Here is a 16,980-nt window from a genome sequence, read left to right on the forward strand (position 1 = left end):
AGGAGAGAGATGCAGGTGTCTGATAGAAAGTGGTTTGTGGGTATTTACAGCGCTTTATCGCCCTGCACGTTTAGCAGAGTGAAATGTCACTCGTGATGTTACCAATTGGTTCTAACGCTCTCTCTCTCCCCTCCCCTGCTCTCTCTCTCTCTCCCCCCCTCTCTCCCCTCCCCCCTATCTGTCTCTCTCCCCTCCCCCCTCTCTGTCTCTCTCCCCCCTCTCTCTCCCCCTCTCTCTCTCCCCTCCCCCTCTCTCTCCCCTCCCCCTCTCTCTCCCTCCCCCCTCTCTCTCTCTCCCCTCTCTCCCCTCTCCTCTCTCTCCCCTCCCCTCTCTCTCCTCTCCCCCCTCTCTCTCCCCCCCTCTCTCCCTCGCCCCTCTCTTTCTCTCTCCCCCTCTCTCTCTCTCCCCTCCCCCCCCTCTCTCTCTCTCCCCTCCCCCCTCTCTCTCCCCTCAACCCCCTTTCCTCTTCCCCCAGGCTACCGTATGCGTCTGGGCTCCAGTACAGACAAGAAGGACACAGGGCGGCTCCATGTGGACTTTGCCCAGGCCAGAGACGACTTGTATGAGTGGGAGTGTCGTCAGCGCCTGTATGCCAGAGAGGAGAGACACCGCAGGAGGATGGAGGAGGACCGTTTCAGACCCCCCTCCCCTCCACCCATCGTCCATTACACAGACCACGAGTGTAGCCTGCTGGGGGACAAGATCAAAGGTGGGGCTACACACATAGTACGCACTCACACAAAATAGAGATATTGAAACGTTTACACATTCACACAAAATAGAGATATTGAAACATTTACACACACACAGCACACAGACACATGCATCTTCTCACATACACACACACACAGCACACAGACACATGCATGTTCTCACATACACACACACACACAGCACACAGACACATGCATGTTCTCACATACACACACACACACACACACACAGCACACAGACACATGCATGTTCTCACACACACACACACACACACACACACACAGCACACAGACACATGCATGTTCTCACATACACACACACAGCACACAGACACATGCATGTTCTCACACACACACACACACACACACACACACACACACACAGACACATGCATGTTCTCACATACACACACACACACACACACACACAGCACATAGACACATGCATGTTCTCACATACACACACACACACACACACACAGCACACAGACACATGCATGTTATCACACACACACACACAGTACAGAGAGAGACACAGAGAATATAAACACACCCAAGGACACACACAGAATACAAAACTCATACATTATCAATGTGGTGGAAATTCTACCTTTAACTAATGAGGAGAGGCAAAATCAATAATCAATCAATCAAGACTAATACTTTTATAAAAACCTATAATGATAATAATTATAATGAGGCTCGTTGACCCCGCCCACGCAGGTGAGATGGAGTGAGAGCCTCCTGTACAAAGAGTACAGGATCATTTGATAGTCAAGCTACCCCATGCAAGCATCTGCAAAACACGTGACCCTGTGTGTGTGAGGGGAGACAACTGGGTGAAAAGGTTGCCTCAGTCTGTCGCAACTGAGTGAGAACAACAGGGGCCAGAATGACAGGAAGTCACTCCAGACATACTTCCTCTAACAGTAGCTTTACGGTTCCCCCAAGTTGGGCAAGCAAGCGCCTTTGACTGTCGGCCCAGATGATGTATGGTTGTACTGGTCACACACACACACAGACACACACACACAACGCATGAATCTTTGGCCCAGAAACAGGCTCCAGACAGAACAATAGCTCTGTTACTGGTGTGCAGGATATAACCTTTAGTCTGTCTCCGATCAAGAGGAACCAGTCAGTTTCTGTCAATCTTGACTGAGCGGCCAGACATCATGGGGTCATTCTACACACACAGTCAGGACAGGCCTCTATTAATGCGCGCAAACACTTTTCTATCCTATATATGTTTGTCATATAAACTATCTCAAACCCAAAGTCCAGGCATAAACACAGATGTTTTAGTACACAAGCATTAGTAAGGTTTAACTTCAAAATGCTCTCACATCAAGCTGATCAACCGGTACACAATGTACAGTGTTCCACTGTGGTCCTCTGGGTTTAGTTTGGTTGACAAATCCTCCTGACACACTACAGAGCTTGATGTTGTCTATCCGTCTGAGTATGAATCTGTCTCTGGATTTAAAGAAGCTGTAGACTCAAAAGCCCCATCTTCTCTGAGGCTTAAAGTGTGATTCTGTACTTTCACAGAGGCAGATGAACTCATGGATACCATTTCCACGTGTATGAAGGAAGTTTGTGGTAGTTTCACGAGCCAATGCTAAGTAGAAGAATGGCTTAATTGTATAGAATCCCTTTAATCTGTTTGTGTATTTATATGCTTAAAGATAGTGTAAAGCATGTCCCCACTGCTGAAGTACATAAATATCCCCTCCCACAACTTGTACAACTTAGACTTCTGAATGTTAGGATTCCAGTGGAAAGAAGCTCAACATCATGTTTAGTGAATTAGTGATGAGGAGAGCAGACAGTTAGCCTCACTGCCATCTTAGCCCAAATACCTTGAGACGTTCTCCATTAACTGCTACACAGAGCAGTGGCCAAGTAATGAATGTGGCTTCTCTACTTTCAGTTTAGCTGAGAAGCTAGATATGAAAATGAGCTGCCAGGCAGTAGTTTTAGTAACCATACATCTCTTCAACACATTCCTATGCTTTTACTGTATGTGAGTTTTGTGAATCTTAGGGACCTCATCAATATTGGTTTCTTTGATAAGCCACTTAGCCCCCTTGCTGTATAGATGCATTGAATGATACTGAAAAATATGTTTTTTCTGCGTCCCAAATGGCACCCAATCCCTATATAGTGCACTACTTTAAACTAGTGCCCTGATCAAAAGTAGTGCACTATATAGGGAAAAGGGTGCCATTTTGGATGCTGCTTCTATACAGCAGATAAACTCTCATTTTGTCCTGATATGATATTTTATTGGGCCCTGGTCATTGTCAGTGATTGACAAGTGTAGATATTGTGTGTGTATTGATAATGGACCTGTAGTTGGTAGGGAGGACTAGTGACTGTGGAGAGCCTGGAAACCTACATCATTCTATAGATACAGACAAACACCTCAGGGACCTCTGGTTATGACACCTTGGGGGCTTCACCTTAAATAAATCAAAAGCTCTTTCCATCTTAGTGTGTGAACAAAACATTAAGAACACCTGCTATTTCCATGCAATAGACTGACCAGGTGAATCAAATCAAAGTTTATTTGTCACGTGCGCCAAATACAACTGGTGTAGAATTTACAGTGAAATGTGTAGACCTTACAGTGAAATGCTTACTTACAGGCTCTAACCAATAGTGCAAAAAAGGTATTAGGTGAACAATAGGTACGTAAAGAAATAAAAACAACAGTAAAAAGACAGGCTATATACAGTAGCGAGGCTATGAAAGTGGCGAGGCTACATACAGACACCGGTTAGTTAGGCTGATTGAGTTAGTATGTACATGTAGATAAGGTTAAAGTTACTAGCATATATGATGAACAGAGAGTAGCAGTAGCGTAAAGAGGTGAATCCAGGTGAAAGCTTTGATCCCTTATTGATATCACTTGTTAAATCTACTTCAATCAGTGTAGATGAAGGGGAAGAGACAGGTTAAAGAAGGATTTTCAATCATTGACACAACTGAGACACGGACTGTGTATGTGTGCCATTCAGAGGGTGAAAGGGCAAGACAAAATATTGAAGTGCCTATGAATGGGTTATGGTAGTAGGTGCCAGCCGCACCGGTTTGTGTTAAGAACTGCAACGCTGCTGGGTTTTTCACAATCAACCATTTCCCGTGTATATCAAGAATGGTCCACCACCAAAAGGACATCCAGCCAACTTGACACAACTGTGGGAAGCATTGGGGTCAACATGGACCAGCATCCCTGTGGAACACTTTTGACACTTCAAATCACATTTTATTGGTTAGCAGATGTTATTGTGAGTGTAGCAAAATGCTTGTGCTTCTAGTTCCAACAGTGCAGCGATATCTAACAAGTAATCTAACAATTCCACGACCTAATACACACAAATCTAAGTAATGGAATAAGAATGTATAAATATATGGAAGAGCAATGACTGAGCGACAAAGGCAAGATGCAATAGATGGTATAAAATACAGTATATACATATAAGATGAGTAATGCAAGATATGTAAACATTATTCAAGTGACATTATTAAAGTGGCCAATAATTTCAAGTCTGTATGTAGGCAGCAGTCTCTCTGGTAGTGATGGCTGTTTAACAGTCTGATGGCCTTGAGATGGAAGCTATTTTTCAGTCTCTCGGTCCCCGATTTCATGCCCCTGTACTGACCTCACCTTCTGGATGGTAGCGGTGTGAACAGGCAGGGGCTCGGGTGGTTATTGTCCTTAATGATCTTTTTGGCCTTCCTGTGACAGCGGGTGCTGTAGGTGTCCTGGAGGGCAGGTAGTTTGCCCCCGGTGATGCGTTGTGCAGACCGCACCACCCTCTGGAGAGCCCTGCAGTTGTGGGCAGTGCAGTTGCCATACCAGGTGGTGATACAGTCCGGCAGGATGCTTTCAACTGTGCATCTGTAAAAGTTTGAGGGTTTTAGGTGACAAGCCAAATTTCTTCAGCCTCTTGAGGTTGAACAGGCGCTGTTGCGCCGCCTTCACCACACCATCTGGGTGGCTGGACCATTTCATTTTGTCCGTGATGAGAGACCACAGAGAACAAAACCATCTTAGACGTTTCCACTTCACAATAACAGCACTTGCAATTGACCAAGGCAGCTCTAACAGGGCAGAAATGTAACGAACTGACTTGTTGGAAAGGTAAGAACCCACGTAACCGGTGTGGATGAATTTCAAAGTATGCGGTGTCCATATCGCAACAGAGCTTTCAACTGCAAGGTGGACTTGCGTTTTCACTGCGTAACATCCGGCGCGACGTAACGGATTGCTTATGGGTAATGGGAACGAGGACATCACCAGTGTTATTAACAATGAAAATCAATAACACTCGTCTCTTCACATCTCCTTATCAGCCTACAACCCCAAACATGAATAATGCAAAACAACCACTGTTGTTCATACAAAGGCATTTGAAACATGATATTCACATCGCTACCATCCACTGCCCTCTAGTTAACATGCAGAGCAGTACTGGAGAAGAGCCAGAGCCTGTGGTGCCATTTACAATACATTTTCGGGATTTTATTGAAGATATCACTATTTTCTCTCCTCCCTTCCCTGTCCTCCCTCTGTTTATCTCCTCTACTGCTATCAGCTTTGGGCTGAATGAAGGAACTTGTTTCTCTAATAAGCTATGATGGAGGGGATGGCTGCCGTCTTATCGGCTCCTAACCAACAATGCTATTCTTGTTTATTCGCATTGTTCCTAACTTGTTTTGTACATAATGTTGATGCTACCGTCTCTTATGACCGAAAAGAGCTTCTGGATATCAGAACTGCGATTACTCACCTCAGATTAGACAGATTAGCTAACATTAAATCACTGGAAAATAAATGGGGTGAACTGAAAACACGTATATCCTACCAACGGGACATTAAAAACTAATAGCTTATGTTTCACCGAGTCGTGGCTGAACGATGACATTAAGAACATACAGCTGGCGGGTTTACACTATCAGGTAAGACACGAGGCTGGGGCCTATTTATATATGTAAACAGCTGGTGCACGATACCTAAGTCTCGGTTTTGCTCGCCTGAGGTAGGGTATCTTATGATAAGCTGTAGACCAAACGATCTACCTTGAGTTTTCATCTGTATTTTTTGTAGCTGTCTACATACCACCACAGACCGATGCTGGCACTAAGACTGCACTCAATGAGCTGTATTCCGCCATAAGCAAACAGGAAAACACTCATCCAGAGGCAGTGCTCCTAGTGGCCGGGGACTTTAATGCAGGGAAACTTAAATCCGTTTTACCTACTTTCTATCAGCATGTTAAATGTGCAACCAGAGGGAAAAGAACTCTGGACCACCTATACTCCACACACAGAGATGCGTACAAAGCTCTCCCTCACCCTCCATTTAGCAAATATGACTGTAATTCTATCCTCCTGATAACTGCTTACAAGCAAAAAGTTAAGCAGGAAGCACCAGTAACCTTCCACAAGCTTCCCACAATAAGTTTTGGCCCATTTCTGACAGCGCTGGTGTAACTGAGTCAGGTTTGTAGGCCTCCTTGCTCGCACACGCTTTTCAGTTCTGCCTACACATTTTCTATAGGATTGAGGTCAGGGCTTTGTGATGGCCACTCCAATACCTTGACTTTGTTGTCCTTAAGCCATTTTGCCACAACTTTGTAAGTATGCCTGGGGTCATTGTCCATTTGGAAGACCCATTTGCGACCAAGCTTTAACTTCCTGACTGATGTCTTGAGAAGTTGCTTCAACATATCCACATAATTTTCCCTCTCATGATGCCATCTATTTTGTGCAGTGCACCAGTCCCTCCTGCAGCAAAGCACCCCCACAACATGATGCTACCACCCCCGTGCTTCACAGGTGGGATGGTGTTCTTCGGCTTGCAAGCCCCCCTCTTTTTCCTCCAAACATAACAATGGTCATTATAGCCAAACAGTTCTATTTTTTTTCATCAGACCAGAGGACATTTTTCCAAAAAGTACGGTCTTTGTCCCCATGTGCAGTTGTAAACCGTAGTCAGGCTTTTTTATGGCGGTTTTGAAGCAGTGGCTTCTTCCTTGCTGAGCGGCCTTTCAGGTTATGTCGATATAGGACTTGTTTTACTGTGGATATAGATAGTGTTGTACCTGTTAACCCCAGCATCTTCACAAGGTCCTTTGTTGTTTTTCTGGGACTAATTTGCACTTTTCGCACCAGAGTACGTTCATCTCTAGGAGACAGAACGCGTCTCCTTCCTGAGCGGTATGACGGCATGGTGTTTATACTTGCGTACTATTGTTTGTACAGAATAACGTGGTACCTTCAGGCGTTTAGAAATTGCTCCCAAGCATGAACTAGACTTGTGGAGGTCTAAATAACAATTCTGAGGTCTTGGCTGATTTCTTTAGATTTTCCCATGATGTCAAGCAAAGAGGCACTGAGTTTGAAGGTAGGCCTTGAAACACATTCACAGGTACACCTCCAATTGACTCAAATGATGTCAATTAGCCTGTCAGAAGCTTCTAAAGCCATGATGTAGTTTTCTGGAATTTTCCAAGCTGTTTAATGGCACAGTCAACTTAGTGTATGTAACCTTCTGACCCACTGGAATTGTGATACAGTGAATTATAAGTGAAATAATATGTCTAAACAATTGTTGGAAAAATGACTTGCCAAAACTATAGTTTGTTAACAAGAAATTTGTGTAGTGGTTTTAATGACTCCAACATAAGTGTGTGTAAACTATAGACTTCAACTGTATATACCAGGCGGTGTCAGAGGAAGACCCTAAAAGTTGTTTTAAGACTCCAGCCACCCTATTCATAGACTGTTCTCCCTGCTACCGCACGGCAAGCAGTACCGGAGCGCCAAATCTAGCTTCTACCCCCAAGACATAAGACTTAAGACTATTTGTGTTGCCCGCCCCTCTCTATGCTGCTGCTACTCCATTATCTATGCATAGTCACTTTATTAATTCTACCTACATGTACAAATTACCTCGACACCGGTGCCCCCTTTATATAGCCCCGCTATTGTTATTTTCTGCTGCTCTTTAATCTGTTATTCTTATCTCTTTCTTTTTTGGGGGGGGGTAATTTCTTTAAACTGCGTTGTCAGTTAATGTCTACTAAGTAAGCGTTTTACTGTAAGGTCTACACCTGTTGTGTTCGGCGCATGTGACAAATACAATTTGATTTGAAATGGGTTGTTTGCCAAAATCTGTGACTTCCTGCTTCTCTGCCATCTCTGTATCGCCTTTCCTCTCAGTTCTCTCATGCCATGATAAATAGGACAGAAGAACTTTCAGACCATAGAGATCCTATTGAATTAATTGTTATTGAATTCATAAATGTACGTTCTAATTCCTACCTATGTTTCAAACCACAAATGGATTCATATCCCTTAACCCTTAACCTAACTTTGCATTTATTTTCGCTGCTAGTCGTAACCTTACCCCAAACAAACCACTGACCTTAACCTTAAGGCTTACCTTAACCCTCTCCTCAGATGAGGCAGCGTTTGCGGAGGCGGTGCACGTGCTGCTGACCTGGGTGGAACGCGGTGAGGTGAACCGTCGTAACGCCAACAACTTCTACTCCATGATCCAGTCGTCCAACAGCCACATCCGCCAGCTGATGAGTCAGAAGGCTGCCCACGAGAAGGAGTTGGAGGTGGCCAAGGACAAGTTCAAGACCGCCCTGTCTGGCATCCTGGCACAATGTGAGTAAAAACCAGGCTGACACACACACACACACACAGAGAACTATGTCCCACAAAACAGGGTCAGGGTCAACATCAAATCACTTGTGGCGTTCCCTTTGAGGCAACGTCACATTGTCCCTCTAAACGTTCTCCACCCTCAAGTGATTTTCATGTCACAAGTTCACAAGTTCCAGGTCAGTGCTCCATACATGATGGATCAAATACCCAGGGACATGGAACAGAGATGGTCTTTTCTGCAAATAGACACTCACACACATGCATGGCTGCACACAAACAGAGGACAGCACTTCTGAAGACCCACTCTATGGGATTACTCTTTGTAGGAGTAGATTTGGGGCAGTTTGCCTGGTAAAGGCCCGTGATGGCAGCAATAACATTGAACAGGTTATTTAGGCAGCTGTTAGCTACCTCTCTCAGCGCATCTTAATTAGGCCCAGAGTGGCCACTTCTCCATCTCCCATCTTTCTTCCCCTTCTTCCTGTCTCTCATAGTAATTAACACCTCTGTCTGAGGAGAGCAACTGTCAGCCGCTGATCTCGCTGTAGACCGCTGTAAAGCTGACCCTGGATCAGTCAGAACTATTAGACTACCAGGGTCTGCCAGAGACATTCACATAGTACCAGGGTCTGCCAGAGACATTCACGTAGTACCAGGGTCTGCCAGAGACATTCACGTAGTACCAGGGTCTGCCAGAGACATTCACGTAGTACCAGGGTCTGCCAGAGACATTCACATAGTACCAGGGTCTGCCAGAGACATTCACATAGTACCAGGGTCTGCCAGAGACATTCACGTAGTACCAGGGTCTGCCAGAGACATTCACGTAGTACCAGGGTCTGCCAGAGACATTCACGTAGTACCAGGGTCTGCCAGAAACATTCACGTACTACCAGGGTCTGCCAGAGACATTCACGTAGTACCAGGGTCTGCCAGAGACATTCACGTAGTACCAGGGTCTGCCAGAGACATTCACGTAGTACCAGGGTCTGCCAGAGACATTCACATAGTACCAGGGTCTGCCAGAAACATTCACGTAGTACCAGGGTCTGCCAGAGACATTCACGTAGTACCAGGGTCTGCCAGAGACATTCACGTAGTACCAGGGTCTGCCAGAGACATTCACGTAGTACCAGGGTCTGCCAGAGACATTCACGTAGTACCAGGGTCTGCCAGAGACATTCACGTAGTACCAGGGTATGCCAGAGACATTCACATAGTACCAGGGTCTGCCAGAGACATTCACGTAGTACCAGGGTCTGCCAGAGACATTCACGTAGTACCAGGGTCTGCCAGAGACATTCACGTAGTACCAGGGTCTGCCAGAGACATTCACGTAGTACCAGGGTCTGCCAGAGACATTCACATAGTACCAGGGTCTGCCAGAGACATTCACGTAGTACCAGGGTCTGCCAGAAACATTCACGTAGTACCAGGGTCTGCCAGAGACATTCACGTAGTACCAGGGTCTGCCAGAGACATTCACGTAGTACCAGGGTATGCCAGAGACATTCACATAGTACCAGGGTCTGCCAGAGACATTCACGTAGTACCAGGGTCTGCCAGAGACATTCACGTAGTACCAGGGTCTGCCAGAGACATTCACGTAGTACCAGGGTCTGCCAGAGACATTCACGTAGTACCAGGGTCTGCCAGAAACATTCACGTAGTACCAGGGTCTGCCAGAGACATTCACGTAGTACCAGGGTCTGCCAGAGACATTCACGTAGTACCAGGGTCTGCCAGAGACATTCACGTAGTACCAGGGTCTGCCAGAGACATTCACATAGTACCAGGGTCTGCCAGAAACATTCACGTAGTACCAGGGTCTGCCAGAGACATTCACGTAGTACCAGGGTCTGCCAGAGACATTCACGTAGTACCAGGGTATGCCAGAGACATTCACATAGTACCAGGGTCTGCCAGAGACATTCACGTAGTACCAGGGTCTGCCAGAGACATTCACGTAGTACCAGGGTCTGCCAGAGACATTCACGTAGTACCAGGGTCTGCCAGAGACATTCACATAGTACCAGGGTCTGCCAGAGACATTCACGTAGTACCAGGGTCTGCCAGAAACATTCACGTAGTACCAGGGTCTGCCAGAGACATTCACGTAGTACCAGGGTCTGCCAGAGACATTCACGTAGTACCAGGGTATGCCAGAGACATTCACATAGTACCAGGGTCTGCCAGAGACATTCACGTAGTACCAGGGTCTGCCAGAGACATTCACGTAGTACCAGGGTCTGCCAGAGACATTCACATAGTATCATCCACAAAGTCCCAGTGCATATCCCATTCCTATTCCCATGTTGAGTTCCAACTAGGGAACTCCTGTGTCATGTTGCCTCTCTGTTTATCTTGAGGCCGGGACTACCCAGGGGCATGTTGGTAGTCTATAGACGGAACTCTTGTCTGTCAGCTTTTCAGCTTTACCTCCTGTTCATTTTTACAAAGGGAAAAAACATAGTTTTATAAACCTGCTTCAACTTGCGCTGTGGCAGCCTCTCTGTATCTCACAGCTGTGACATGCCTGACACTAAGAATCAAGATTTAACACAACTGTCATATACTCACATACACCTGGGGGGAATAGAGAGATACACGTCTGAGGTTGCAGGAAACCTGTGATGGGTGGCGCTACCTTGCAAAAGGACTATTTGAAGTCACTCAAGTGATAATTGAATGGCAATGACCTGTCATTGGGCCTTTGTGAAATATTGATAGCACATACAGTAACTTTTTATGTACTAAGTACTCTTTCTATGGTAGGATTCATGAAAACTCAGCTTCAGTGACATGCTTCAGTGACACTTGAATACGATTGACGCTAGGGCTGTTGCGGTGACCGTATTATCGCCACACCAGCGGTCACAAGTCGTGAAGGCAGTCAAATGCCACGTGATCGTTTAGTCACGGTAATTAGGCTTCTCCAAGCTTCTGATGCTGCCGATGGTCCTTAGTAGCCTACTTGCTAACTGCCTGGTACTCAGCACTATATTGTCCCTCTAATCACTCTGACATCAATGTAATTGAAAATCTAATCAAACACTTCATGAGAGCCCATGAGCTCATGTTGTGCAACATTTCTATAGACTATGCAATTGAGTGAGAATACAGAGTGATTGCCTCTATTAAAAAGAGGATCCCATCAGCTTTCTATAGGCTAGGCCTACTATATTTCTCAACTTTTCTAATATTAAGCACATTGCTTATCTTTACAACAGGACAGTGGTGGAAAAAGTACCCAATTTTTATACTTGAGTAAAAGTAAAGATAGCTTAACTTCTTATGGCTGCAGTCCCGTTCGAGATCGATATGACAACAGCCAGTCGAAGTGCAGGGCGCCAAATTCAAAAAACATAAATCTCATAATTAAAATTCCTCAGACATTCATGTGTCTTATATCATTTTAAAGGTAATCTTGTTGTTAATCCCACCAAAGTGTCCGATTTCAAATAGGCTTTTCAGCAAAGGCACTACAAACGATTATGTTAGGTCACCACAAAACCACAATAACCACAGCCATTTTTTCCAGCTAAAGATAGCTTTCACAAAAACCAGAATAGAGATAAAATTAATCACTAACCTTCGATTATTTTCATCAGATGACACTCATAGGACTTCTTGTTACACAATACATGCATGTTTTGTTTGATTAAGTTCATATTTATATAAAAAAATCTGAGTTTACATTGAGGCGTTAGATTCACTAGTTGCAAAAACATCAAGTGACTTTGCATAGCCACATCGTTTCAACAGAAATACTCAACATAAATATAAATGATAATACAAGTAATACACACAGAATTATAGATATACCTCTCCTTAATGCAACCGCTGTGTCAGATTTAAAAAAAACTTTACGGAAATATAAACCATGAAATAATCTGAGACGGAGCTCAAATGATTAGCCAAATTAGCCACCATGTTGGACTCAACAGAAACCAGAAAATACATGATAAATGTTTCCTTACCTTTGATGAATTCTTCAGAATGCAGTGCTTGGAATCCCAGGTCCACAATAAATGCTTGATTTGTTCGTTCATGTCCGTTATTTATGTCAAATTAGCTACTTTCGAATTGTTTACCAAATACCCTAACCAAAGTCTCAAAGCGCGACCACTATAACGTGACGAAATGTCCAAACGTTCCGTTAGTCAGTAGAAACATGGCAAACGATGTACTGAATCAATCTTTAGAATGTTAACATACATCTTGAATAACGTTCCAACCAGAGAATTAAATCGACTTCAATTGAGAGAAGGAACAGAGCTCACTCTCACGTGAACGCGCCAGTTCAATGCGTGAGCACCTCATGGCAGTGATTACTCATTCTTGTCTCCTTCGAATCCCCTTCAATTTAGAGTTATCAGACTAAGTTCTATTGACTGTTGACATCTAGTGGAAGCCGTAGGAAGTGAAAACCCATCCATATCTCTCTTTATATTCAATGAGAGCTTGGTTGAAAATATGGCACCCCCAGAATAAATCCAAACAGGAAGTGGAACTTTTCAGGTTTTTGCCTGCCATATGAGTTCTGTTAATCTCACAGACTTAATTCAAACAGTTTTAGAAACTTTAGAGTGTTTTCTATCCAATACTAATAATAATAATATGCATATATTAGCAACTGAGACTGAGGAGCTGGCCGTTTACAATGGGCACCTTTCATCCAAGCTACTCAATACTGCCCCTTCAGCCTTAAGAAGTTAATAGAAAATGAAAAAAGCTTAAGTCACCCAGTAAAATTCTACTTGAGTAAAAGTATTTGGTTTAAAATATACTTTATCAAAAGTAAGTATTTGTTGAAATATACGTTAGTATCAAAATGTAAAATAATAAATCATATAATCCTTATATTAAGCAAACCAGACGGCACCATTTTCTTGTTTTTTAAATTTACGGATAGCCAGAGGCGCACTCCAACATTCAGACATAATTGTGTGTTTATTGAGTCCGCCAGATCAGAGACAGTAGGGATGACCAGGGATGTTCTGTTGATAAGTGTGTGAATTGGACCAATTTCCTGTACTGCTAAGAAAACGTAACGAGTACTTTTGGGTGTCAAGGAAAATGTATGGAATAAAAGGTATAATAGTTTCTTAAGGAATGTAGTGAAGTATAAGTAGTCAAATATAAATAGTAAAGTACATATACCCCCCAAAAAGCTACTTAAGTAGTACTTTAAAGTACTTTTAATTAAGTGCTTTACAAATAGCCTAATAGTTTATGAACATTTTAAGATAAACGTTCTGTGAGAAATACCTGATCACGTGATGGAGAGCCTTGCGAGTGAGAGGTGCACGCAGCACTCGGGTAGAAGAGCACAACGCAGCACTCCGGGCCAAGGGTAGAATAGCCACTGGCCACAAAAGGCATAGATTTTTTTAGGGTGCATTACGGCCACACAAAGGGGATGTCGCCGTGAAATTTGAGGAATAATTAGTGCTTGTCAAATTGTGAATGAGTGACTGATGAAGTGTGTACATCCTGTGCAAAAAAACTAAGCAGAGCTCATGCCTTTCAAGCAACTCAAATCATCATTAGTCGCATCATGCAGCCTTACAATGTATTAAAAATCTAAACATGCCCAACGTTTGTAGAACTAAAGTTACATTAATAACTCTAAATTAAGCATATAGGAGTACTTATTTTGTTAAACGCTCAAAACAGAATAGCCGCATGTGGCACTCCCTCAAATCGTTTGGAGAAAATATCCTTTCTATTATATTCAGCTTTGTTCAATTGTCTTCATATTATAAAATATAAAATAATGCCACAGAATTCTAAGCAAATCTTCTCTGCTAAATGAACTAGTGTAGCCCACAGCCGTTTGGCATAGCCAGATCACGACCTAACATAAGGACAACTCATAATATTCTATTCTGTTTTTCTGAAATAGACTTATTGTGAAGGTCCAGGCTATATTACATGGATTTATTAGTCTTTTTAAAATGTAGATGTTCCAAAGATATGCATTAGTGGCTTGTAGGTTATGTGTGGAAACCAGGAGATGCTAAATGTGTTTGTTAATTAACGGTCAATTACTGTGAGACCAACCAGTTATTTGCTTGACAAAATTTTGTGACCCCCACATCCCTAATTGACACCAACACAATCGCCACAGACAGACACAACAATCGCCACAGATAACACACACAACAAAGAAACACCTATGATTTAGCAACTCTTTAACCACTTGATACACTTGCTATTGTATACATCTTGTGTGTTGAACTAGTATTTAGGATCAATGTTTTTTGATGATACAGAAGGTAAGTTTGTTTTTGGCCCCATAAGAACAGTATATTGGGCTGCATGTAGAAATAGTCCTCTGTGATAGGTTCCCCAATGGTTGTGTTACCTGGTTAAAGCACCAGTTAGAGGTTAGCTCCCCACAAACTCCTCTGGTTAACTTTAGCCTGTATTGGTCTGTGGACAGCTCATCTGAAGGAACCCACTCAGCCATAGAATCAAAGTAAGTAACACCTCTCTACATGAAAACAACTGGAACTGAAGGAAGAAGTGAAATGTGTCATATTAATGATTCACAACTGCCAATGCTAAGAGCATGTATGAGTTCAGATATCTTTGGTGATACACCACTTACAGTAGTGTGCATACTGAGTACTGTGTTAGTATGGATATTTGGATATACCACATAATCGGTTCCTGTTTATACAGTAATACAAATATTGGAAAGAGCAAAGTTGGTCTCTTTCTTTCTCCTCTCTCTCTCTCTCGCTCTGTTTCTTTCTCTCTCTCTTTCTCGCTCTGTTTCTCGTTGTCTTTTAAAGGCCTCCATCACAGTAATCCACACAAACACTTAGTTGTATTCATGAGTTTGTCTTTCTCTACGGTTCCACACATACAAATGTAAACACAGAGTTTGGTGTCCCAGGAGACAGGTTCACAGTGTCGTTCTGTCAACAGAAGGTGTCCCAGGAGACAGGTTCACAGTGTCGTTCTGTCAACAGAAGGTGTCCCAGGAGACAGGTTCACAGTGTCGTTCTGTCAACAGAAGGTGTCCCGGAAGGCAGGTTCACACTGTCGTTCTGTCAACAGAAGGTGTCCCAGGAGACAGGTTCACAGTGTCGTTCTGTCAACAGAAGGTGTCCCGGAAGGCAGGTTCACACTGTCGTTCTGTCAACAGAAGGTGTCCCAGGAGACAGGTTCACACTGTCGTTCTGTCAACAGAAGGTGTCCCGGGAGGCAGGTTCACTGTCGATCTGTCAACAAAAGGTGTCCCGGGAGACAGGTTCACACTGTCGATCTGTCAACAAAAGGTGTCCCGGGAGACAGGTTCACACTGTCGATCTGTCAACAAAAGCCACATCCATATTTTCACAGGCTTTTTCACAGTCGCACATTACATTATGAGTTGTTGAATAGTTTTATATCGCTGTGTTATGTGTGAGTACTCTGTCTGGACAATCTGTGATTATGTGATGCTGCATTATATCAACAGGTAGGTAAACGGGTCATTCTGACGCACACACACACACACCCACACTAATTATGAGAAATGAAAAGTTAGCACAGTCTCACAATCTTTAATCTATTATCGTCTATTGAATCCTTTCTCCCTGCTCTGAGTTCACACACAGGTATTTTGGTAACTAATTTGGGGGTGGTTAAGACGAGGTCTAGCTGTCAATCGCAGGTGTGGTTAGGATGGAGTGATGAACAGAAGTGTCTTCCAGCAGCTCTCCTCCTCCAACCTTGAGCTCTGAATCATAGTTGCTTACCCTCTCACTTTTTCAAAATCTCGCTCTTCTCTTCCTCAGGGACTAGACCACCCACCATCTCTCTCATCCCCAAGACTCTAGATTACCTCTTTCAAATCTGATCAGATTTCAGGGTCTTTATTATTGAGTGGTCGTTAGAGACACCTCCTCTCTAAAGATATACAGTGACATTAAGATCAGCGCTCCTATCTAACCCACAGTGAGGACAGTAATGAGGAGAGACAAGTTTGTCCCAAATGGCACCCTGCTCCCTATTTAGTGCACTACTGTACTTTAGACCAGAGCCCTATGGGCACTATATAGAGAATAGGATCTGATTTGACACGCAGCCCCACTCTCAGATAGATAGAAACAGGCTTTTCCTTCATTAGGTCTGAAATCTACACTCTTTGATTGTGACATTCCAAGCATCTGAGAGTCGATGAAGGTGAGAAGTGTTGTGGTCATTAAAAACAGGAGATGTTTGAGAGGAAAAGAGGGTTTCAGTTAGAGGTAGATACTTTTATCTCTTTATAAGATGGCCTCTCTGTCCCTCTTAGAGAATTCCCTTGTTCTACTGTCAGGCTCTACTGAGAGTCTATGTCCCTGTGGAGGAGAGGAGGAGGATGTGTGTTTGTGTGCGCCTTCCCATTGTCTGGGGGGGTGAGAGGGGAGCAGGAGCCTGCTGGTTGCGGTCTGGTCCTCCTGTAGCTTTCAGCACCGTCTTGTGTTTTAGGTTGGGCGCTCTGTGGTCACAGAATAGAACATTGAAAACCCATCAACATGAAGTGCCTTCCTACCTGATTCCACTTTCTCACTCCTCTGCTCCTTCCCACCCGCCCCCTCTC

The 16,980-nt window shown here is 43.8% G+C and overlaps 1 protein-coding gene across 4 annotated transcripts in view; it reads left to right on the plus strand.

The window, feature by feature from the left end:
* LOC129858186 (ecto-NOX disulfide-thiol exchanger 2-like) overlaps positions 1-16,980 on the plus strand; it is a 321,149-nt gene that overhangs the window by 274,184 nt on the left and 29,985 nt on the right. For all 4 annotated transcript variants that reach the window (XM_055927213.1, XM_055927216.1, XM_055927214.1 and 1 more), the window contains 2 exons: positions 476-709; positions 8,187-8,399. In XM_055927213.1, the coding sequence (XP_055783188.1) occupies positions 476-709; positions 8,187-8,399 (447 nt within the window). The remainder of the gene's footprint in view (positions 1-475; positions 710-8,186; positions 8,400-16,980) is intronic.

The sequence above is a fragment of the Salvelinus fontinalis genome, chromosome 6 (assembly GCF_029448725.1).
Source record: "Salvelinus fontinalis isolate EN_2023a chromosome 6, ASM2944872v1, whole genome shotgun sequence".
Taxonomy (NCBI): Eukaryota; Metazoa; Chordata; class Actinopteri; order Salmoniformes; family Salmonidae; genus Salvelinus; species Salvelinus fontinalis.